This window comes from Arvicola amphibius, chromosome 7 (genome assembly GCF_903992535.2).
Source record: "Arvicola amphibius chromosome 7, mArvAmp1.2, whole genome shotgun sequence".
In the NCBI taxonomy this organism is placed as follows: domain Eukaryota; kingdom Metazoa; phylum Chordata; class Mammalia; order Rodentia; family Cricetidae; genus Arvicola; species Arvicola amphibius.
Genome location: NC_052053.1, coordinates 88,738,150 through 88,760,664, shown reverse-complemented (window position 1 = coordinate 88,760,664; position 22,515 = coordinate 88,738,150). Strand labels below are relative to the sequence as shown.

General features: G+C 41.0%; 1 protein-coding gene across 7 annotated transcripts in view; it reads right to left on the bottom strand.

Moving 5' to 3' along the window:
- Positions 1-22,515, bottom strand: part of Cep128 (centrosomal protein 128) — a 372,845-nt gene that overhangs the window by 188,249 nt on the left and 162,081 nt on the right. For all 7 annotated transcript variants that reach the window (XM_038336959.1, XM_038336962.1, XM_038336963.1 and 4 more), the window contains one exon: positions 18,787-18,979. In XM_038336959.1, coding sequence (XP_038192887.1) covers positions 18,787-18,979 — 193 coding nt within the window. The remainder of the gene's footprint in view (positions 1-18,786; positions 18,980-22,515) is intronic.

Here is a 22,515-nt window from a genome sequence, read left to right as displayed (position 1 = left end):
AGTGGGATAGCCTTGAGTTTCTCTCCATTTAATTTGATGTTAGCTGTCGGCTTGCTGTAAATAGCTTTTATTATATTTAGGAATGACCCTTGTATCCCTAATCTCTCCAAGACCTTTATCATAAAAGGGTGCTGAATTTTGTCAAATGCTTTTTCAGCATCTAATGAGATGACCATATGGTTTTTTTCCTTCAGTTTATTTATATGATGGATTACATTGATAGATTTTCGTATGTTGAACCAGCCCTGCATCTCTAGGATGAAGCCTACTTGATCGTAATGGATAATTTTTCTAATGTGTTCTTGGATTCGGTTTGCCAGTATTTTATTGAGAATTTTTGCATCAATGTTCATGAGTGAGATTGGCCTGTAATTCTCTTTCTTGGTTGAGTCTTTGTGTGGTTTAGGTATCAGGGTAACTGTAGCTTCATAGAAGGAATTTGGCAGTGACTCTTGCGTTTCTATATTATGAAATACCTTAAGGAGTATAGGTATTAGGTCTTCTTGGAAGTTCTGGTAGAATTCCGCATTGAAACCATCTGGTCCTGGGCTCTTTTTGGTAGGGAGGTTTCTGATAACAGTTTCTAATTCTTCGCGACTTACAGGACGATTTAGAGCATTTACCTGGTCCTGGTTTAACTTTGGTATATGGTATTTATCTAAAAAACTGTCCATTTCTTTTACATTTTCCAATTTTGTGGCATACAGGCTTTTGTAGTAAGATCTAATGATTCTCTGAATTTCCTCTGTGTCTGTGGTTATGTCCCCCTTTTCATTTCTGATCTTATTAATTTGCGTGTTCTCCCTCTGCTGTTTGATTAGTTTGGCTAAGGGTTTGTCAATCTTGTTGATTTTCTCCAAGAACCAGCTTCTTGTTTCATTGATTCTTTGGATTGTTTTCTGTGTTTCTATTTTGTTAATTTCTGCCCTCAATTTGATTATTTCCAGTCTTCTACTTCTCCTAGGTGAGTCTGCTTCTTTTTTTTCCAGAGCTTTCAGGTGTGCTGTTAAGTCACCAATGAGCGCTTTCTCCGTTTTCTTTAAGTGGGCACTTAGGGCTATGAACTTTCCTCTTAGCACTGCTTTCATTGTGTCCCATAGGTTTGAGTATGTTGTGTCTTTGTTTTCATTAAATTCAAGAAAGACTTTAATTTCTTTCTTTATTTCTTCCTTGACCCAGGTGTGGGTCAGTAGTTGACTGTTCAGTTTCCATGAGTTTGTGGGCTTTCTGGGGGTAGCATTGTTGTTGAATTCTAATTTTAATCCATGGTGATCCGATAAGACACAGGTGGTTACTAATATTTTTTTGTAACTGTGGAAGTTTGCTTTGTTACCAAGTATATGGTCAATTTTCGAAAAGGTTCCATGAGCCGCGGAGAAGAAGGTATATTCTTTCCTATTTGGGTGGAATGTTCTATAGATGTCTGTTAAGTCCATTTGGTTCATTACCTCCATTAAGTCTTTCAATTCTCTGTTAGGTTTCTGTCTGATTGACCTGTCCATTGGTGAGAGGGGAGTGTTGAAGTCTCCAACTATTAGTGTGTGTGGTTTGATGGCTGCCTTGAGTTCTAGAAGTGTTTCTTTTACATAAGTGGGAGCTTTTATATTAGGGGCATAGATATTCAGGATTGAGACTTCATTCTGATGGATTTTTCCTGTTATGAGTATAAAGTGTCCCTTTCCATCTCTTCTGATTGATTTTAGTTTGAAGTCAACTTTGTTGGAAATTAGTATGGCCACACCTGCTTGTTTCTTAGGGCCATTTGCTTGATAAACCTTTTCCCAACCCTTTACTCTGAGTAGGTGTCTGTCTTTGTGGTTGAGGTGTGTTTCTTGTAAACAGCAAAATGTTGGATTCTGTTTTCGTATCCAGTCTCTTAGCCTGTGCCTTTTTATAGGTGAATTGAGTCCATTGATATTAAGTGATATTAATGACCAGTGGTTGTTAACTTCAGTCATTTTTAGTAGTAGAGTTTGTGTGTTTCCCTTCTTCTAGTTGTGCTGGTGAAGGGTCGCTAGATGCCTGAGTTATTGTGGGCATTGTTGGACTCCTTGGTTTGTGATTTTCCTTCTATTACTTTCTGCAAGGCTGGATTTGTGGCTGCGTATTGTTTAAATCTGTTTTTGTCCTGGAATATCTTGTTTTCTCCATCAATGGTGAATGCAAGCTTTGCTGGGTATAATAGTCTAGGCTTGCATCCATGTTCCCTTAGTGTCTGTAGCACATCTATCCAAGCTCTTCTGGCTTTCATGGTTTCCATTGAGAAATCAGGTGTAATTCTGATAGGTTTCCCTTTATATGTTACTTGACCTTTTTCCTTTGCAGCTCTTAATATCTGTTCTTTATTCTGTATGTTTTGTGTTTTGATTATTATATGGCGTGGGGATGCTTTCTTTTGATCCAGTCTATTTGGTGTTCTGTAGGCTTCTTGTACCTTCATAGGAACATCCTTCTTTAGGTTGGGGAAGTTTTCTTCTATAATTTTGTTGAATATGTTTTCTGGGCCTTTGAGTTGTAATTCTTCTCCTTCTTCTACCCCAATTATTCTTAGGTTTGGTCTTTTCATGGTGTCCCAGATTTCCTGAATGTTTTGTGTTAAGAATTTGTTAGATTTGTTTAATTCTTTAATCTGTGAGTTTATTTCCTCTATAGTACCTTCAGAGTCCGAGATTCTTTCTTCCATCTCTTGTATTCGGTTGGAAATACTTGTCTCTGAAGTTTCTGTTCGTTTACTCAGAGTTTCCATTTCCAGTCGTCCCTCAGATTGTGTTTTCTTCAGTACCTCCATTTCATTTATCAGGTCTTGTACTGTTTCCCTTACCTGTTTGATTGCTTTTTCTTGTTTTTCTTGTTTTTCTTGGGTATCTTTGAGCGATTTATTTATTTCGTCTACCTTTTTGTTTGTCATCTCCATTTCTTTATGGCAGTTTTTTACCTCCTGTTTAAGGTCCTCTACTATTTTCATAAAGTACTGTTTAAGGTCGGTTTCTTCTATATCTTCTGGGGTAGGGTGTTCAATTCTTGTTGTTTCGGGATGTCTGGCTTGTGGTGATGTCATATTGCCTCTCATGTTGTTGGAGGAGCTCCTGCATTGGCGTCTGCCCATCTCTTCCTTCAAAAGGAGCCCGGAGGCGTTTGGTGTCCTAGACCAATCTTTGCTGTGACTGAAACTGGTTGGATCTCCCCAGTGCCAGAGGAGGACCTATTCCTTGCGTCACAATCTGAAGAAGCCCGCACTCCCTTAAAGGAATCCTCAGACCTGCCTGGAGGCCAGAGTCTGACCCCTTTGGGTGGATGGCCTTAGAACAGGAGCAGGACACCTGAGAACACTAAGGAAAACTTGGGAGACACAGGGACCGGAGAACCTACACAAGCCTGCAGAGGGAAGTGGGGGTAGGGGGGTCTGTGCTCTCTTCCAGGGCACGTTGCCCCAGGGTCCGCATTCACTCACCAGTTCAGATGGAATGTCAGGGCACAGGATCAGGGATTCCAGGCAGCCCAGGGTCGCAGCCCAGACAAAAGGGCCAAGGTGGGGGCAGGGCGGGATGGAATACCACACAGCGAACCCGGCAGCACAATCTGAAGGAGCCCGCACCCCTCCGCAGGAATCCTCAGACCTGCCTGGGGGCCAGAGTCTGACCCCTTTGGGTGGATGGCCTTAGAACAGGAGCAGGACACCTGAGAACACTAAGGAAAACTTGGGAGACACAGGGACCGGAGAACCTACACAAGCCTGCAGAGGGAAGTGGGGGTAGGGGGGTCTGTGCTCTCTTCCAGGGCACGTTGCCCCAGGGTCCGCATTCACTCACCAGTTCAGATGGAATGTCAGGGCACAGGATCAGGGATTCCAGGCAGCCCAGGGTCGCAGCCCAGACAAAAGGGCCAAGGTGGGGGCAGGGCGGGATGGAATACCACACAGCGAACCCGGCAGCACAATCTGAAGGAGCCCGCACCCCTCCGCAGGAATCCTCAGACCTGCCTGGGGGCCAGAGTCTGACCCCTTTGGGTGGATGGCCTTAGAACAGGAGCAGGACACCTGAGAACACTAAGGAAAACTTGGGAGACACAGGGACCGGAGAACCTACACAAGCCTGCAGAGGGAAGTGGGGGTAGGGGGGTCTGTGCTCTCTTCCAGGGCAGGTTGCCCCAGGGTCCGCATTCACTCACCAGTTCAGATGGAATGTCAGGGCACAGGATCAGGGATTCCAGGCAGCCCGGGGTCGCATCCCAGACAAAAGGGCCAAGGTGGGGGCAGGGCGGGATGGAATACCACACAGCGAACCCGGCAGCACAATCTGAAGGAGCCCGCACCCCTCCGCAGGAATCCTCAGACCTGCCTGGAGGCCAGAGTCTGACCCCTTTGGGTGGATGGCCTTAGAACAGGAGCAGGACACCTGAGAACACTAAGGAAAACTTGGGAGACACAGGGACCGGGGAACCTACACAAGCCTGCAGAGGGAAGTGGGGGTAGGAGGGTCTGTGCTCTCTTCCAGGGCAGGTGGCCCCCGGGTCCGCATTCACTCACCAGTTCAGATGGAATGTCAGGGCACAGGATCAGGGATCCCAGGCAGCCCAGGGTCGCAGCCCAGACAAAAGGGCCAAGGTGGGGGCAGGGCGGGATGGAATACCACACAGCGAACCCGGCAGCACAATCTGAAGGAGCCCGCACCCCTCCGCAGGAATCCTCAGACCTGCCTGGGGGCCAGAGTCTGACCCCTTTGGGTGGATGGCCTTAGAACAGGAGCAGGACACCTGAGAACACTAAGGAAAACTTGGGAGACACGGGGACCGGAGAACCTACACAAGCCTGCAGAGGGAAGTGGGGGTAGGGGGGTCTGTGCTCTCTTCCAGGGCAGGTTGCCCCAGGGTCCGCATTCACTCACCAGTTCAGATGGAATGTCAGGGCACAGGATCAGGGATTCCAGGCAGCCCAGGGTCGCAGCCCAGACAAGAGGGCCAAGGTGGGGGCAGGGCGGGATGGAATACCACACAGCGAACCCGGCAGCACAATCTGAAGGAGCCCGCACCCCTCCGCAGGAATCCTCAGAACTGCCTGGAGGCCAGAGTCTCAATAAGATAATATTTTTAAAAAGGTCTGAAAATTAGGAATTGTAATACAAAGATCTGCCTCAGTCACAGTCAAGGTGTTGGGATGGATAACCAAAGGAAAAGTGCTACGCACATTTTCCAAAGTGTTCTACCAAAGATTCCTAATCATTTCAATTTCTGTGGTCCCCAAAAAAGCTTGCAAGATCTGAGCAGGCTGATTTTGTATTTTCCCTGACATAAGTGGAAGTCCATAGTTTAGGGGTTTTCCTTAAGCACCAGCCATGGCCAGCACTGAGCAATGAAAACCAGTGAGCCAGTGAACACAGGCAAACCCCACTGTGCCCTCAGAACAGACTTTTCATCCACCATTAGCTCTGGGGGAATCTGCATAAAACTACAAAAAGAGCCCGGCTTCCTCCAAGCAGATGGTCAGAGGACCCTAGGGCCTGGGTACCCACAGTACAGTACAGGAGACGGCGCTTCTACAGCGGAGTGGAATGGCAGAAACCCACAACCCTATCTCATTGCCTTATCCCAAGTACAAGGAAAGAAGTACTTCACAGGCCTCCTAAGGAGGCTACCGAGAGTCACAGGAGCCATCAAGCCTTTCTTGCTGTTACCTGTTTTATAAATTTCCCTATCAAACTATCTCAGTCAGTAACACACCAGCTATTCCACACTGATATTCTAAACTGATGTTAAAAGCCACAGGAACAAGTTCCAAAGCTTTTCAGTCCTCAACTGATGCAGCCAATTTGCAAATGCCCTAAACTTACAAACTGTTTCTTGAGAAGCACAAGTCTGGACCAAATTCATCTCTCCAGAGATGATGAACAACCTGACCTAGCTGGAAAGAACACGAGTTAAATCTAATCATATCATAAAGCAATAAAGGCAGAGATACTAGCAAGTTGAACCAAACCACAGCTGCCTGTCACCAATACTAATAAAATCACTGTGGAGAAGACAGGAGCACTTTATGTGGAAGTTGTTACAGGTAAACATGCTTCCCCGTGCACCCAGCATTGTCCTATAAATAAAACGAATCAGACTTGCTGTAAAACACACGGTGTCTTATATAGAAGACTTTCTAATCTAACAGCCCCAGTTGCACATGTCTCTCTCCTCATGCTGCCTTCCTCGTCTGATGAAATCTACTCCGCCACACCTAAGGTTTTTCCCATTTTCACATCAAGTATGCTCTTTTGAGAACTCCACATATATTAAAGGAGGACTGGTTCCTTCCTGACCTCTGAGCTAGCACCCTCCTTTTGAAGCTGAAATAGTACCAGTCACAACTGTATCTCTCTCTCTGTCCAGTTTATCTTCAGGAATACCTAGAGCAATACACTAAAAGATGCATGAATGTACACATCTCAGCTACTGGACTATCACTTTCTCCAGGGCAGACAAGATCCCTTGCTTTTCCTACAAACAGTTTAAAGTAGTACATACATTAAATCATGAACTGGGTCTGCAGACACTTCTGTTAAACATCACTAAAGCTCTGGGTAAATGAAAATACTGAATAGATAATAATCATTTTCTTTTTAATTTTATAGAAGTTACATTTATTACCCTATAACTTAGTTTTACATATATACACATGCACACACATAAAATCAAGTTAATTGAATGAAAATGCATTCAATTAATTAAAATGTTTATTAGAAATTATGAAAAAGGCAACTGGAAACCAGCCCTTCTGTGCTTATGGTCTCATATTTTTTTTAGAAGTGTCTAGTGTTTATCTCACAACCTGCGAGTAGACCAAAGCTGGAAAATCTAATTCTCTCATTATTGATCCATATGGGATCCAATTTTAATATCTGGGAAAGATAGTTACTTGTAAAAATATATTGAATATTTATTCTTTGCAATAAGGCAGATATGTGCGAAATTCCAAAATTAAATTTCAGGCATCTAATTTACAATATTCCTCTCCATAAATAAGCCTGTGTGTTATTTCAGATGTGTGACTACAGTAGAAATCTTAGATTTACCTCATGAGTACACCAGTTAGAATCACTAATTCAGGAAGAAACACACACACACACCTATGTGAGTCTCCCATTGTACTATAAAAACACCATTCATCAGCTGAGAAAGGCTGTTGGCTCATAGCTGAGTGTACAGAAGTATATCTGTGTATGTGTGCTTGTCCATCTAAACACAAAGCACCAAACACACTGGACTGGCTCAGCCCAGAATCCATCAGAACCAGATAAGAAGGATCCAGAAAACAGTTAAGCTCTTTGTTAGGTAAGCCTTAAATGCCCCGTATGTTCTCCAAGCTCACCACAGCATCACTTCAAAGCTCATATGAAACCAAGAGGCAAAAACTACCTTCCCGACATTGGACACACACTTCCATCCATAACAACTGACTACAGAAGGAGCAGTCTCTATGAAACAATAATAATAATATCATTCTGAAAGGCAATTTCTAATTTTCAATCATTTGAAAGAGAACATGATACTTGAGAAAGGTATCATTATTATTTTATTTTAAAAGTACAAAATCAAAATAAAATTTGAAAAACATGAAACTATGTTTATGGTAAATATTATAAACATACATTCTTTCTTACATGCATGTAATATCCTAAAAATTAACCTCACAGTAATTTCACAGTAAGTAAGATCCTACCTCACCTAAGCCACTCAGATAGTAAACAAGAGCTTCCCTGAGCTTGAACTATTTGTCAGGTATAATCCGTGAGCAAAAGGACATATAATTAAAATTTATAAGTAACATCATTTCAAACACTGGTAAATGTAATGGAGAAAACACATGCAAGAGCTGGGTGGGGAGTCTGAATCTCCAAAGCCCAGGTAAAAAGCTTGGCACAGCAGTAGGTATATGTCACCTTAGAATTCATGGGTAGGTATCTGGGACGTGCTAATCTGCTAAGCTAGAAGAATCCCATCAATGAGTTAAAACGTCAGTGAGAAACCCTTTCTCAAGAAGTAAGTGCAGAATGATTAAGAGAGACAAACACTATGGCCTCCACATACAGGCCTCCATACATGTATACATAGCACCCCACAAACACAAAAATACATGACAAAGACATAGAAAATTGGAAAGTTTTTTTCCTATTTGGCTTCGTGTGTGGATATGCTTTTATAGATATGTGGATGGGAGTGTATGCATGTGTGTGTTTGTGTGTACATATGTGAACACACACATTTTAGGCCAGGTCAACCTTAGGTGTCTTTCTGTGGGTGATATGAACACTGTTGTATTCTGCTTTGTTTTGTTGAGTCAGTCTCTCATTGGCCTGGAGCTTGACAACTAGCTAAGCTGAGCGACTAGCAAGCCTCGAGGATCCTCCTGTCTCGGCCTTCCCAGGGCTGGTATTATGAGCATGTACCAACATGCTCAGATTTATTTTTAACATGGAGACAAACACAGTTCCTGATGCTTACACTGCAAACATGCTAACAACAGAACATATCCCCAGCCCCAAGTTGGGGGTTTTCAAAGTTGCTCTACGTAGAAACCACAAAAACCAAGAAAGCCAGGAAAACAAAATTAAGGGAAAACATACCAGGCAGAATATACAAGGAAAAACAGCCCAAGGCAAAAATGAGACTAGCAGGCAGAGCTTCGTAAACCAGGGGTCACAGGATTGAGAGTCACTGGCGAGCTAAGCAAGGATGGAGTGCGTGAAATCCACTGGCAGGATACATGACCTTCAGCCATGTCCTTCTCTGGAAATTATGTCACTTCCATGAAACAGGGAGGGTAAGGGTAGCACCTAGTCGGGAGTTGTGGTGAGGATTAAAGAGACTAACACAGAACAGAGCTAGGCAGAGTAGGGAAGAAAGTGCACAAAGTTCTGCTGTTCTAGCATTAATATCATCTACAGCGTCCTCCCCTTTTCCAAGGTGCATACATTCTAAGACTTAATTTTCCATGTGTGCCTCAAACTGGGAAAGTAATAAATTTTCCAGTGTATATACTGTTTTTACCTGAATGTACCTATAAAGCTTAATGAGTCAATGATGAACACTAGAAGATTAGCAGTAGCTAATAGTAAATACAACAACTCATAGCAAAATAACAATAACAATGTGGAATAATAAAAAAAAGGTATTTAAAACATAAGTAACTTCACTCCAGACAATTTCTGGTCCATATTTCCAGACTGCTGTCAACCATGGTAATGGAAACCAGGGAGAAACTCCAGCCTACAGCTGTGTATCACAGAGTGGGAAATTTCCCACCGAGTCTGGAGGACAACAGCAGTCTTCTAATCTTTCAATGTCCAACATCGACTGAAGAAAAATATCAAACCAGGAGGCTACAGTAAGCTAATGTAGCAATTTCAAGTAATGCAGAAAATGGCAGGGCAAAGGCTGAATCTGGACCACAGTACAGGATAAGATGGATCTGGACACATCAAGTAGAGGTGAGAGGATTGTTTAGTGAACCATTATGTACAGTTCAGTTCTCTCCATCACGGGGGTTCCAGGGACAAACTCAGTTTCAGTGAAGAGAGAAGTTATGGGGGATTAAAATACGGTAATTTAAACAATAAAAACACTGAGAAGAAAAGTATACAATCACATTTCCTTGTATACACATCACATAAGAGGAGATTCTGAACCCAGAATACATAAAAGCAGTAACAATCAATCACTATTCCCAAACTTTGCAAATTTAGGTAGACATGATCCTGACAATATTCTTAACTACATGCAGATAAATAAAGTCTATGCTGACAGCCTCATTTGTACAGAACAGGCAGATGGCCCTGAGTGTTAGTCGCTGGACACTGCTTACAGGAAGGGAGATAAAGGTCTAGCTTGCTAAATCTCAGGAAAGGGTAATGAGGTTGCTGTATCGGTTCACAAAGGGCATGGGGTAAACAGGAATGAGTGTCTAGATACAAGGAAGCCCATCACCTGGCCCTCACAGCTGCTGCTCCTGAGCACTAACTTATTTCAAGGCTATCTACTTTCTCCTCTTGGTATGAAATATGGTCTCTGAAAGACATAATTTTTCAATGAAATAATCAAAGCTTTAAAAACAGGATTTTTTTCTTCTACTTTGAATCTGAATGATCCAGTCAGGAGGAACTTTAAGAGTAGTCTTTCCTGTTTGTGAAGTATCAAACAAGGTGGGCCCAGATACAAGGCTGGACATGTAGGTCACACCAGGTTGTAGGTCGGGCCGTGTAAGTCCACTAAAACAAGTGACAGGAAACTAGAAAGTCACCCCATTCATACGGCCTACAATTTAGCAACAGCAACAAATGAAGCAGAGGAGTAAACATATCATAAGAAAGAACAGTTTAGGGTGCAGTACATGAATTAAAAGAAAATTTCTCTCAACACAATTCGTGAGAACCTACTATGGCAAAGGCAAAAGGTAAGGTCAGTGTACTTGGGCGTGACACAGGCTAAGTGGAGCACACACTTGGACAAATACGCAACAACTATTCCAAACCTATTTTTCTTACTGTCAGGAAAAACCTGGTTTAACAACTTGGAGAAGGAATGGTGCATCTTGGCTCATTGTTTCGGACATTCAATCTCCGCTGACTCCATTTCCTTCGGGACTACAGTGAGGCAGAAGTCATGGTGGAAGTGTGGGGTTAAAGCAAAGCTGCTCACACTACTACAGATGCCTCTGCTGGACGGTGTTTTCCAAGAGGAAAGTCATGAGACACATAACAGACACTGCACATGCGAAACACGGCTACTTGGAACCGAGACGTGCTGTGCGGTGATGTGTGCCACTGATTTGAAGGCTCAGTTGAGAGAATGTTAAACCCTCAGTAATATTTCACATACTAAATATTATCATAATTAATACACAGCAATGTAATTATATTAAAATTAATTTTCAAACTTTCAATGTTGTCATGGCTGACGGTGGAGGAGGACTGAGAAACCAAGGACAACGGCAATGAATGTGAACTCTACAGCATGGACGGGCTCACTGTGAGCCTTAACCTTCACCTGGCGATGGATGGAGATAGAGACAGAGCCCCACACTGGAGCACCGGACTGAGCTCCCAAAGTTCTGATGAGGAGCAGAAGGAGAGAGATCATGAGAAAGAAAGTCAGAACCATGAGGGATGCGTTCACCCACTGAGACGGCAGGACAGAACTAATGGGAGACCACCAAGTCCACTTGGAATGGGACTGATGGAACATGCGACCAAACCGGACTCTCTGAAAGTGGCTGATGGTGGAGGCTGACCGAGGAGCCAAGGACAATGGTGATGGGCATGGTCTCTACGACATGGACGGGCTCTGTGTGAGCCTTGTCAGTTTGGTTGCTCACCTTCCTGGACCTGGAGGGAGTTGGGAGGACCTTGGACTCAACATAGTGTAGAGAACACTGATGGCTCTTTGGCCTGGAGAGGGAGGGAGTGGGGGTATGGGTGGAGGGGAGGGGAGGGACGGGGGAGAAGGAGGGGAGGAGATGGCAATTTTTAATAAAAAATAAATAAACTGGAAACAAAAATTATATTTATAGATAATATTTATGTCTTTGGTTTTGGACAGCATTCTTCTACATACACTTGAACAGTTTTTAATAACTATGTAAATCTGCTACAGAATATTCCAGAAGAAGAATAAATGAAGAGACGAACTAAGAAAGAAATAGTTGGGTAAAAGATGTGTGTGTGTGTGTGTGTGTGTGTGTATACACATATATATGTATATATATATATATAGTTAAATTCCTTCAAAATACCACTTAATATATGAGGCAATGCTAAACTGATGTTATGAGTTAAACATTCTTAGACAGCATTACATGTGGTAAACAAGGATAATAAATACTTATTAGGACTACATTGTTAAATGATATCTTTGTGGGTCACAGGAAATGCATCTGGCACTTTTCTTTAAAGAGAAAGAAAGATGAGAGAAAGAAAGGAAGGGAGGGAGGCAAGGAGGGAGGGAGAGAGAGAGGGAGAGAGGGAGGGAGGAGGAAAAGAAGAAGAAATTTAAGGACATACTTTTCCACTTTTTTGCCATTAGACTATTAAGAGTTTATTTTCTTTTTTTGAATAAATTTTGATTTATTTTACGTCCCCACTGAAGTATTCCCCTTCCTCCTCTCCTCCCAGTACCCCCCCACACCCTCCTCTGTTCTAACCCCAATCCACTCCCCATCCATTTCTGTTTAGGGAAGGGCAGGTATCCCATGAGTATCAACAAAACATGGCATATCAAGTTGTAGTGAGACTGAGTACCTCCCTATGTATTAAGGCTGGGCAAGGCAAGGTGACCCAGTATGAATGGGGGAGGACATGCTTCTTATTCCAAGCATAGCCAGAACCACTGGAGCTCGGGGATAAGGATATACAGCTACATGTTGTTCAATGCATAGAGCGTCGTAAGCCATAAAGAACATCTAATTAGAATCATCACAGTAGCACTGCTGGGAAGCAGCATCTTGCCATGCTGCAGGCAGGATCAATGTGGTAGAACACAAATTTAGCAGTCATGCGATGCCAAGCCCTCATCACTGGGGTAGCACATACTTTATAAATTCTCCAAAACAACACAAAACCAAAGAACTACCTCTGCTCTTTAGAGTCTAATATTCACAAAGAAAAGACATAGCAAATATACTTACTGTGCCAGGGATAATATAATTTGCCATTCTCAGTCTAATGAAAAAATAAGTTATTTGAAGCATTTCTTATCTATTAGGCAGAATGTTCATACATAAGCAAGCAATTTATGTAATTTTTCTTCCATGAGTCTTGGATGTAGCATAGTCATAGAACTCTTAACTTCCTATGTGTAAGGAAGGTTATGGGTGCAATGTCAGTATCACGAAACAAAACAAGTTTCCTGAATACTTTTGCTCTTGAAACTGGATCCTATGTCTTGTCATCCCTTTCTGGTTCACAACAGACAAACAAGCCAAAGCGGGAGGGCGGGGGGACTCCTGTCTTTTGACAGCTGAGGGTTCAGTTACTTCTTCCTTCAGTTTTTACAAATGATAATACCAATCAAGCATGGTAGGGTGAGCAAAAAAGTTCATCAGTGCAAAATGACGGGATCCTCAAAGGAGGAGCCCACAAAGACGTCAGTCACTCTACTACAAACAGAGATGAGGGTGTTCACTCATAACAACAGAAATGCATGTGTGCTCAAAACCCATGAGAAAACACACGCTCACTGCCAAATCAAAGAGAGAGTCTCTAAAGACCTTACATTCTAGAACTTTACTCAGGCTTACAGCAACAGAAATGCCTTGACTCGTGCCTAAATTGAACACAGCAAAGCTATTTTCTTCCAAAGGAAGGATGTAATATCCTTTTCCAAATATCTTATTCTATAACTTAATTGCTCCTATAAGAAGCAAGGGGAAAAACTGTGAACTATAAATTACGGAGGAAAATCTAACATAATGGTGAAATAGTGTCCAAAAACTGATACCCTTTTTGCATTAAAATATTCAGGGCTAATTATGATTTTCGCACTTGTTTTTATCCTTGCTTTGTTCACTGGCCAAACTTAAACACTTCTCATCTCCTTCAATGAAAGTAGCGCTATTATGTTTCTGGAAGCATGGGCAGGGTTCCTCAAAGCCTAATTTTAAGGTCTTAATTGGCTGAGGCAATGGGAGACTATACAAAGCCCACTTCACAGAGAAGGGCAGGATTGCCAGGTCACTTGAGAACAGATGAAGAGCTAACTGGAAGCTATTGCTGAAATCTTGCAGAGAGTTCTGGGAAGTTTTACCAAATAGTAACTTACAGAAAATGGACGCAGACCATCCATCATCACAGCACTGAATCCAGAGAAGCTGAGCTTGTAGAAACAGAACAATTAAAACACAGAAACAGAGATTTTCACATAGTCACACATCAAGACAGGGAGGGTACCACTATTGGTTATAATATACTTTTGACTTTAGAGATTCTGAGATTATAAATTCTCATACAATCTAAGATAACAAGAAGGCCATTACTTACTGACACTTCTCTTGATCTGGTACCATGAGACCTACTTTCTACTTCAACGTGCAAAAATTTGAACAGTAATTCATCGTCAATCTATTCATTTCCAACCCAACATCTGTGCTACTACGAGTTAATTAACACATTAAATTATCTTGATCCAAAACCAGCTTAATGCTTAATAATATAACCATAATTAATCATTAATAACATGCATGATAATAAAAATAACTTAGGTATATTGATTTCATTGTCATTAAATCTAATTACTGGTAACAAATTTCTCAAACAAATAAAACAAACCAGTTTTTATCTGTGTAATTTAGACTCTAGGAAAAAAAACCCTAAGATTAAGCTATGAAAACCTTTTAAATCATTTTATGTTCACATTAACAATTAAGACACATACTAAAAGAAATGAAATCAAATGGCACCTTACACATTTGGGTTCTCAGTGAGGACTTCACCGCTAATTTCCGGTGATCACTTAGCAAGTCAATAGAGAACTCAGACACTTGCAGACATTTCAACACAAAAATATAAATTTGTTTTATTTTACTATTACATGAAATTACAATGTGAAATTCAGTATTCATGTGGTTGTCTTTTTTTTAGGAGGGGTTCCCACACATTTCATCTTTCCTAATTTTATACTCTAACCCCACCGTTGTTCTAGTAGCCTTATTGATCTTTCTTTCATTTATTCTTTATGTCAGTTCTGAAGAAAATCCAAGGTGCTGCTTCTTAGTAAATTCTATCCTGAATTACAGGCAAATGTTGTTGGCTTGTCTGTCTGTCTGACCCTATGAGTCACTATAATCCAGTTATTGAGTCTGGGTTTACTCTAGCTCATTCTTATCTTCCTCGTGCATTTTATTGTAGAAAATTTATTCTTTATTATTCCATAACACGTTTCCCAGTTTCAAGCTACCCCAATAGGAATGATCAACAAAAAACAAAATATTGCTTTTCTTTGAACTAAGCAACAATAATTAGTACTTCTATAAATATCATTATTACACCTTTTTCTTTGATTAACTACAATTTTGAAAAACTGGCGAAATTTGGCAAGTAATACAAACGGGTAAGTGTGGCTGGACAGCCAATTAATAAGGTACAAACAAAACTCAAATGGAATCTCACTGTTAATCTATGTGATTTAAAAAAAGCCTACAACTGGTGGACCCTGACTTAATCTCTCTCTGTCTCAAAACTCCACTTATCTTCTGTTTAGCCATCACCCATCAGTTTCAGAAATAGCACAGAGAGATCTCACACAGAAATCAGCTCAGAAGCATTTATCCTATACACTTTGAAAACCTGGTGCTCTCATTGTTAATCAAAAGTTGACTGACCAGTACCCAGACAGGAAGTATAGGTGGGACAACCAAACTAGGAGGATACGGGGGGGGGGGGGGGGAGAGAAGAAAGGGCCGAGTCATGGGAGTCTCAGAGTTCATGAGCAGACAAAGGGAGAAGCAAAATAAACATGCTATACTGAGAAAAGGTATCAAGCCACGTGACAAAACATAAATAAGAAATATGGGTTAATTTAAATGTAAGGGTTTGCTAGTAACCCTTAGTAACTGATAGCCTGAAATATCAGCTGAGCATTTGTAATTAATATAAACCTCAGAGTGGTTACTTGTGAAGAGGCTGCTGGGACACAGAGAAACTCCACCCATGGAGGTGGAGAAACAATTATCTGAAAAGCAAAACAACCAAACACCAAAACCTGATCTCGCCAGGAATATACAAAGATAAGGCAGGGCAACATGAAACTCTGTAAGTCGGGTGTTCTGTCAAGCAATTTTAATAAAGAACAGGGGTTGTAATGTAAAATGAAATTTTAAAATTAAAAAAATTATATATAGATATATTGAGGAAGAATGATACAGGTTGGTTGCCAGGCTAGTTTGCAGATCTGAGTTGCAGGCTACACAAGGTTGGAATAGTGAGACAGTCTCCAGAAACCAAAGGAGAGGGAAATATCTTAAGTGCAAGTCCAGTGGCCACCTCTCATTCCTTCGATCATTGTCTACAAACTCATTCCATCTATACTCCAATGCCTATTTTGAGCCTATGTTCATATTCATTCTTTTTTTGAGCTTACACAAAGTCAAAATCATTTAGTCTGTAAGAATCATAAATCCTGAGAAGCTGACAGTGTAAATAAAGAAAATACTATACACATTGTTGTCATAAGTCAGTCTGCATAAAAGATTCATGTCTTCAAAAAGCTAAAAGGGTCATGGAAAACAGTTTATAATTCCTTTAGCCTTGATTTCCCCAAGACTCATTTCCGTGCCTTTATGTTTGAGGTCATCCACTCTGATCTGACTCCGATACCTTTTCAGCCTTTACATTGTGACTTCTTCTAGTCAATACTTATATTTACACTGAAGTTTTTCTATGCTCATAAATTCACAACAGCCTAAAAGTTATGCCCAATTAGTTTTTAGGAACTAAGGCCATTGTAAAAACCAACAGTTTTAATATTGTTTGCATTTCTAGCATTTTTTCCTCTTTTTATTGTTTCTATTGAGCTATACATTTTTCTCCATTTCCCTCCCTTGCTCCCCTCTCCCATGACCCCCATGCTCCCAATTTACTTAGGAGATTTGTCTTTTTCACCTTTTTTGAAAATTTTTATGCTACAATAGGCAAGTCAAATCATAAAACAAAGTGGGGCCACAATTACTAAGTATAGTATAGTGCCCCTAATAAGTTAGAAATCTCTTAGAGAATTTGGGAAGGAAGGAAGAAAAATATAAATTATGGGACTACCACTACTGTACAATGAAACAGAGAACTGATATACTACGAATGACAGATATTGTTACCTATTCCAGAATGTCACTAAACAAATGGAAACCATGCCATTCAATTACCTAATCAGTCTGATTTGTCTTCCATATCTGTATTGCTTAATTATTATTATTGTTTAATAAATTCCCAAAGAAATTCAAAATGGAAAAAATTTTGGGTTAATGGTCAGATAACATCTCTTTACAAAACTAAAATATAACTCACAATTAGGCTTCTTTTTTTAAATTACATTTTTCTTTCACTAACGGTTAGTATTATACCATTCGAGTAATGCTGTTTCATGCATGTAGTTGTCCGCTTGCAGACTCAAAAGACTTGGCATGCCTACTGTGCACAGTGCTCTAGCACTGTAAATACAGCAGTATGCAAACATTTGTGAACCACAACCTTCCATGTTTCCATGTCTCCAGGTGCCAGTGGATACATTGTTCACCCAATACATTTCCTGTCTGTATAAGCTGGGCAGGCACTGCGACAGCAAAGGGTGACACATCTGGCTAAGGATCATCTCGATGCGTGCCCCAACAGCAGCCACTACTGCTAAGACAAAACTCTCACTTGCTGAGCTGAACACAGAAAGGAAAGTAGATAGTGGTTATTCCCTCTGCTGCCTGCCACTTGCATTTTATGTTAACAGACACTGACTAAAAACAAACTGAGAAATTATTTTCTGTTACAAAGGTCTTACGTTCTCAAAGGCTACAAGACAATTTCCCGTCTTTATATCTCAGTAGTAGTTTTTCTTTCAAAGCTATGTGTACAAATATTTTCTTCTTTGGATTTTGTATGCCACACTAATCTGAACACAAAGAAATAGTGACAGGGTCAAACACTATTCACTAACAATGAAGCCGATCTGTAATCTAGTATTAACTAGGGAATATTACATAAAGCACAGAAAAGCCATACAGCTATGCTCTCAAACGTCCATAGCCGGCACTGGAATTGTACTGTCAGTCATTAAGAAAAATCAGAAAACATCCTTTGACGTCTCTTGTAGCTACAGCCAACAATACTGAACAACAGTCTTCTGTTTTTTTTGTTTTTGTTTTTGTTTTGTTTTTTCGAGACAGAGTTTCTCTGTGGCTTTGGAGCAACAACAGTCTTCTGAATATGGCTGGATGGGCAAGCATCCACATAACACTATTAAGATATGATTTCCCCTTTAACACTTAATCTTTCCTTGCATATAAAACTGGAAAATGAGGTTATTCTTAAAAGAAATACTCTGAACAAGCATTGTCATATTGCTTCAGGTTTTCTTAAGGGGACACTACAACAAGCTTCATGTGGTTCTTAATAAAGTTCATCAAGAAGGCAATAAAGCAGTCCTTAAGGACAACCAGACTGGACTTCATGGATTTCAGGCATCATTTTCCTTTGTCCTGTTATAATGAATACTACTATACATGTACTTTTCCAAATTTGTGCAACCTTTGACTTTGCCATTATTCTTCCAAACTCTACCTTTCTTAGCCCATTATTTTCACCAGGGATCTTACACCTCCTACAATGTGTACATCTATTTGTCACAGTCATTTTCTACCACCCAAGCAAGTATGACGTAAGCTGAATAAAGGACCTTTCCTTTGGTTTACTCATTGGTATGCTCTTACCACCAGGGAGAGATTCCCCAATACAAAGCAAATATCTGTTGAATGAATGGATATTTTTACTTCGATCTTTTCATCAGGGGAGAAGAGAGAGTCTTACCAAGACAATTCTGACACTCGTTGCACAGATATATCTTGAAAATACAAAAGAGGACACTGACCCAAGGAAATGTCTCAGGACCAGACAGCTCACTCTGATAATTTCAGAAATGAAGAAGGATGAGAAGGGAAGAAGTAAAGAGAGAGAACAATTCTGAAAACGTCCGATGTGAAGAAGTACCAGTGAGGATGTTTCCAGCCCCAGAGCCCCATGAAGATAGAGGAGGAGGAGAGAGAGCATGGGGACCCACCTCTCTTCTCCTGGTGGAACTCCTCCAGAAGCTGCTCCTGCCTCTCTATGTGCTCGAACAGACACAGCAGCTCAGACTCCTTGTGCTCCGTCAGCTCCCTGAGCTCCTGTCGGCACAGCACCAGCTGCTGCCGCATGTTCTTCTCTCTGCTCTCTCTCTCCTTGAGCTCCTCACAGAGCCACTGAAGCTTGGTCTAAAAATAAAAAAGACATTTATATCTACTTAGTAAGAAGCAAAATAAAAGTTCAGAAGACAACAGCCTATCTATAGAGTCAAAAAAGTAACATTACAATAATCCCAAGAAATAAAGACAAATTAAAACACAACTTGAACCCGTTATTTGCATAAAAGGTTATAGCAGTTAAATGTCATTTCAGGAATTAAGCTATGAAAGTCAAAGATTTTTACAAAATGCCCAGTGTACTCTGTTACACTAGAATAGTGTTTGGCCAACCATGACAGAGGTGGTAGTCCCTTAACTTTATATGTAAGACAATTTAGCTCAGCCATCTAAAAGTTTAAAGAACACCGCATAATAGAACTACTTAAACTTCAAGATGGGGTAAAGTGGATGAATATATTCATAGTTAAAATGACTAGAAATACACAATGTCATACATCCTACATATCTGGTAGACAGAAAGGGTATAGGCAGTAAGAATAACATCAACAGCTGCACATCATTAAGTTAGCCGGTGCAATTCTTTTGCAAAGACTCTATCCTTGCCCACCTTCAATATCCAGATGTTTCAAGAAGAATATGATAGAAGTATCTTTTTCTATTTTCAATATCAAATGACTGTGTAAGTGCTGAGACTTCCCAAGATATGCCGTCCAAGCTTAGCTGTCTTTCAACAGTCTCGGCTGTAGGCACAGCAAGCCATGTAAAGCATCTGATGGAAAGGGAGCCCGGCTCACCAAGGACAAGACTAGGACAAGGACAAGGACAAGGACTGCTAGTGAGGATGTGCAGAAACTGAAGCCCTGAAAGTCTGCTCGTGAAAGTACATGCCATCCAAACTCTACTAAGTAGAACAGATAACTGAAACCCATGAGAAAGCCACACAGGTATAGTCAAAGTAGCATATTTACACAGTCCTGAGAAACCAAAAGACTCATCAAAGGACAAGTAGATTAATAAAATGAGGCCTAGCCAAGCAATCATGTATGATACATCAGCATAAAAAGGCAAACACAACATGACACAAAATGGGTAAACCTTGACAGCACCTTTCTTCTACCTGAAGAAAGACAATCACAAAAGAGCATGCTTGCATGACTGCATTTATTTCCCATCTAGAATAAACAAATCAACAGAAACTAGGTGGTTAGTGGTTGAGCAGCACTGGAAGCTGGTGGAAGGCTCGGAGGTAACAGTGAAATAACAGTGAAAAGTTATGTTTTTCATTCTAGGTGAAAACGTTTTCTAAACTTGTGCTTTTGGTTATGAAACTCTATAAACATACTAAATATACTGGGCATACCTCAACTGAGCTTGTGTGTGTGTGTGTGTGTGTGTGTGCGCGCGTGCATGTGCACACAAATGCAAGCATGAGCATGTAGGACAGAGGGTACCACATACACAATTATGATGTGTATATGGAGGGTAAAAGCCAATGTCAGCTGTCTTCCTCCTCTGCCCTCACTTTACTTCTTAAAAAAAAATTCCCTCAATGAACCAAAAACTCACTGATTAACTGGCCAGCAATCGTAGAGAATCCTTCCATTTCTACTTGCCCAGTGCTAGAATTATAGGTGTATGCCTACAGGCCCAGCTTTTTCCATGGCTGCTGGGGATCTGAACAGGTTCTCATGCTTGCACAGTAAGTACTTTAATGACTGAATAATTTATTACTTAAACAACATCAAAAATCAAAAGACATAGAATGTTACACTGGCTAGGAAAACAAACCTGAAATTAAGCTCCCCTGAATAAATAAAATCAAGTTCCAAGTCTGTGGACCTGTCTTGTCTGGCCATCATTGAATAAATATAGATGTCCCTCAACTACAACTGAGTTGTGGAATCGGCTATGACTAAAGAAATTTTAAAAAGCATGCCTTAATTTCTAACATTAATGTAAAATATTGATAGATACAAAGTCATTGCCATTGACCAAGCCAAAGAAACAGTGGGTGGCGGTTGAAGTTCCAGGTGTCAGCCCACTAGAAGGAAACTCTTTGATGGGCCAATCTCGTTTAGGCAAGGCCACGGACTGTAGACCCAGGAATGTCTTCTGTTTCGCTAAACGTTTTCATGTTTGCTGCAGTTCTCTTTCTCTCATGGTGTGAATGGGTGTGGGGAGATCTCCACTGCCTGTAAGACAGTGTGTTTATTCCTTGAAAACATCCTGTTCTACTAGGCATTTTTACCTGTAGATTGTGAAGAAGACCCCTGCTAAGCTGTCCTGTCTAATTTTTCTTCTTCTTCTTCTTCTTCTTCTTCTTCTTCTTCTTCTTCTTCTTCTTCTTCTTCTTCTTCTTCTTCTTCTTCTTCTTCTCCTTCTCCTCCTCCTCCTCCTCCTCCTCCTCCTCCTCCCCTTCCTCCTCCTCCTCCTTCTTCTTCTTTTCTTCTTCCTCCCCCTCCTCCTCTTCTTCCTCCTCCTCCCCCTCCCCCTCCTCCTTCTCCTCCTCCTCCTCCTTCTCCTCCTCCTCCTCCTCCTCCTCCCCTTCCTCCTCCTCCTCCTTCTTCTTCTTTTCTTCTTCCTCCCCCTCCTCCTCTTCTTCCTCCTCCTCCCCCTCCCCCTCCTCCTTCTCCTCCTCCTCCTCCTCAAACTCACAGAGATCCGCCTGCCTCTGCCTCCCAAGTGCTGGGATTAAAGGAATGCGCCACCACCGTCCTGCTGTCCTGTCTAATTTGATAATCATAGCCTCTACAGAGTTCTGATGACTGAAATACAAGGATATGTTTCACAGTACTGGTCTGTGAGTCTCACCTATGGACCTCAAGTCAGTGACTTACAATTGAGTTCCAGTAGCCCAGCTAGTTTAAATTCTTTTAACCTTAATATTGAGAGGTTCACAGGTTTTGGAGTGCATCACAGCTGAAACAAAACTTGGAAAATAACAAAGTTAGACTAAGATGTTTTGTCAAATAGGTTTGAGGTGAAAAACTCCAAAAGACAATCTAAAATTTTAGAATGGCACATGGTTGAATGTGGAACTTGTAAAATCAGGGAACAAGAACAAAGCAGACCAATTATTGTTGGCTGCTATAACTTTCTTGCTAAGATTGCTTGATGACCAAAGGTGATGATTAAATTAATTCCTTATAAGCATTTTTGCCCTCAATCTCTTGATATAAAAAAACTGTTGATGAATGGGTATGACCCTAAAGATTTAAAGTAGAGCCGACTGATTCTTTTTGATATATAAAGGTTTAGGTTTGTGAATCCTATAAGACTCCTTATAAGATTACATTTTAAGATTAGTAATAAAGTAATTTGACCTTTGCTTATAGCTATAAAATACAGCCTGCCAGTAAAAGACCTGACAAAAACACCTTGCTTGCCAACACTGTTAATCGACAACAAGTTGCTTGGGTATAAATGTATGTGAGTTCTTGGAATAATTTGTTTTCTACCTGTGTTGTGTAAGGGATTTGGCAATCATGCTGTCTTTTACTGTTTGTTTTCTATGCATTGCAATCATTCATGTGAAAAACAGAATGGAGCCACAGTGTAATTTCCTATACTGCCTGAAAAAATTTTGTTGGAGTATATAAGCTGTT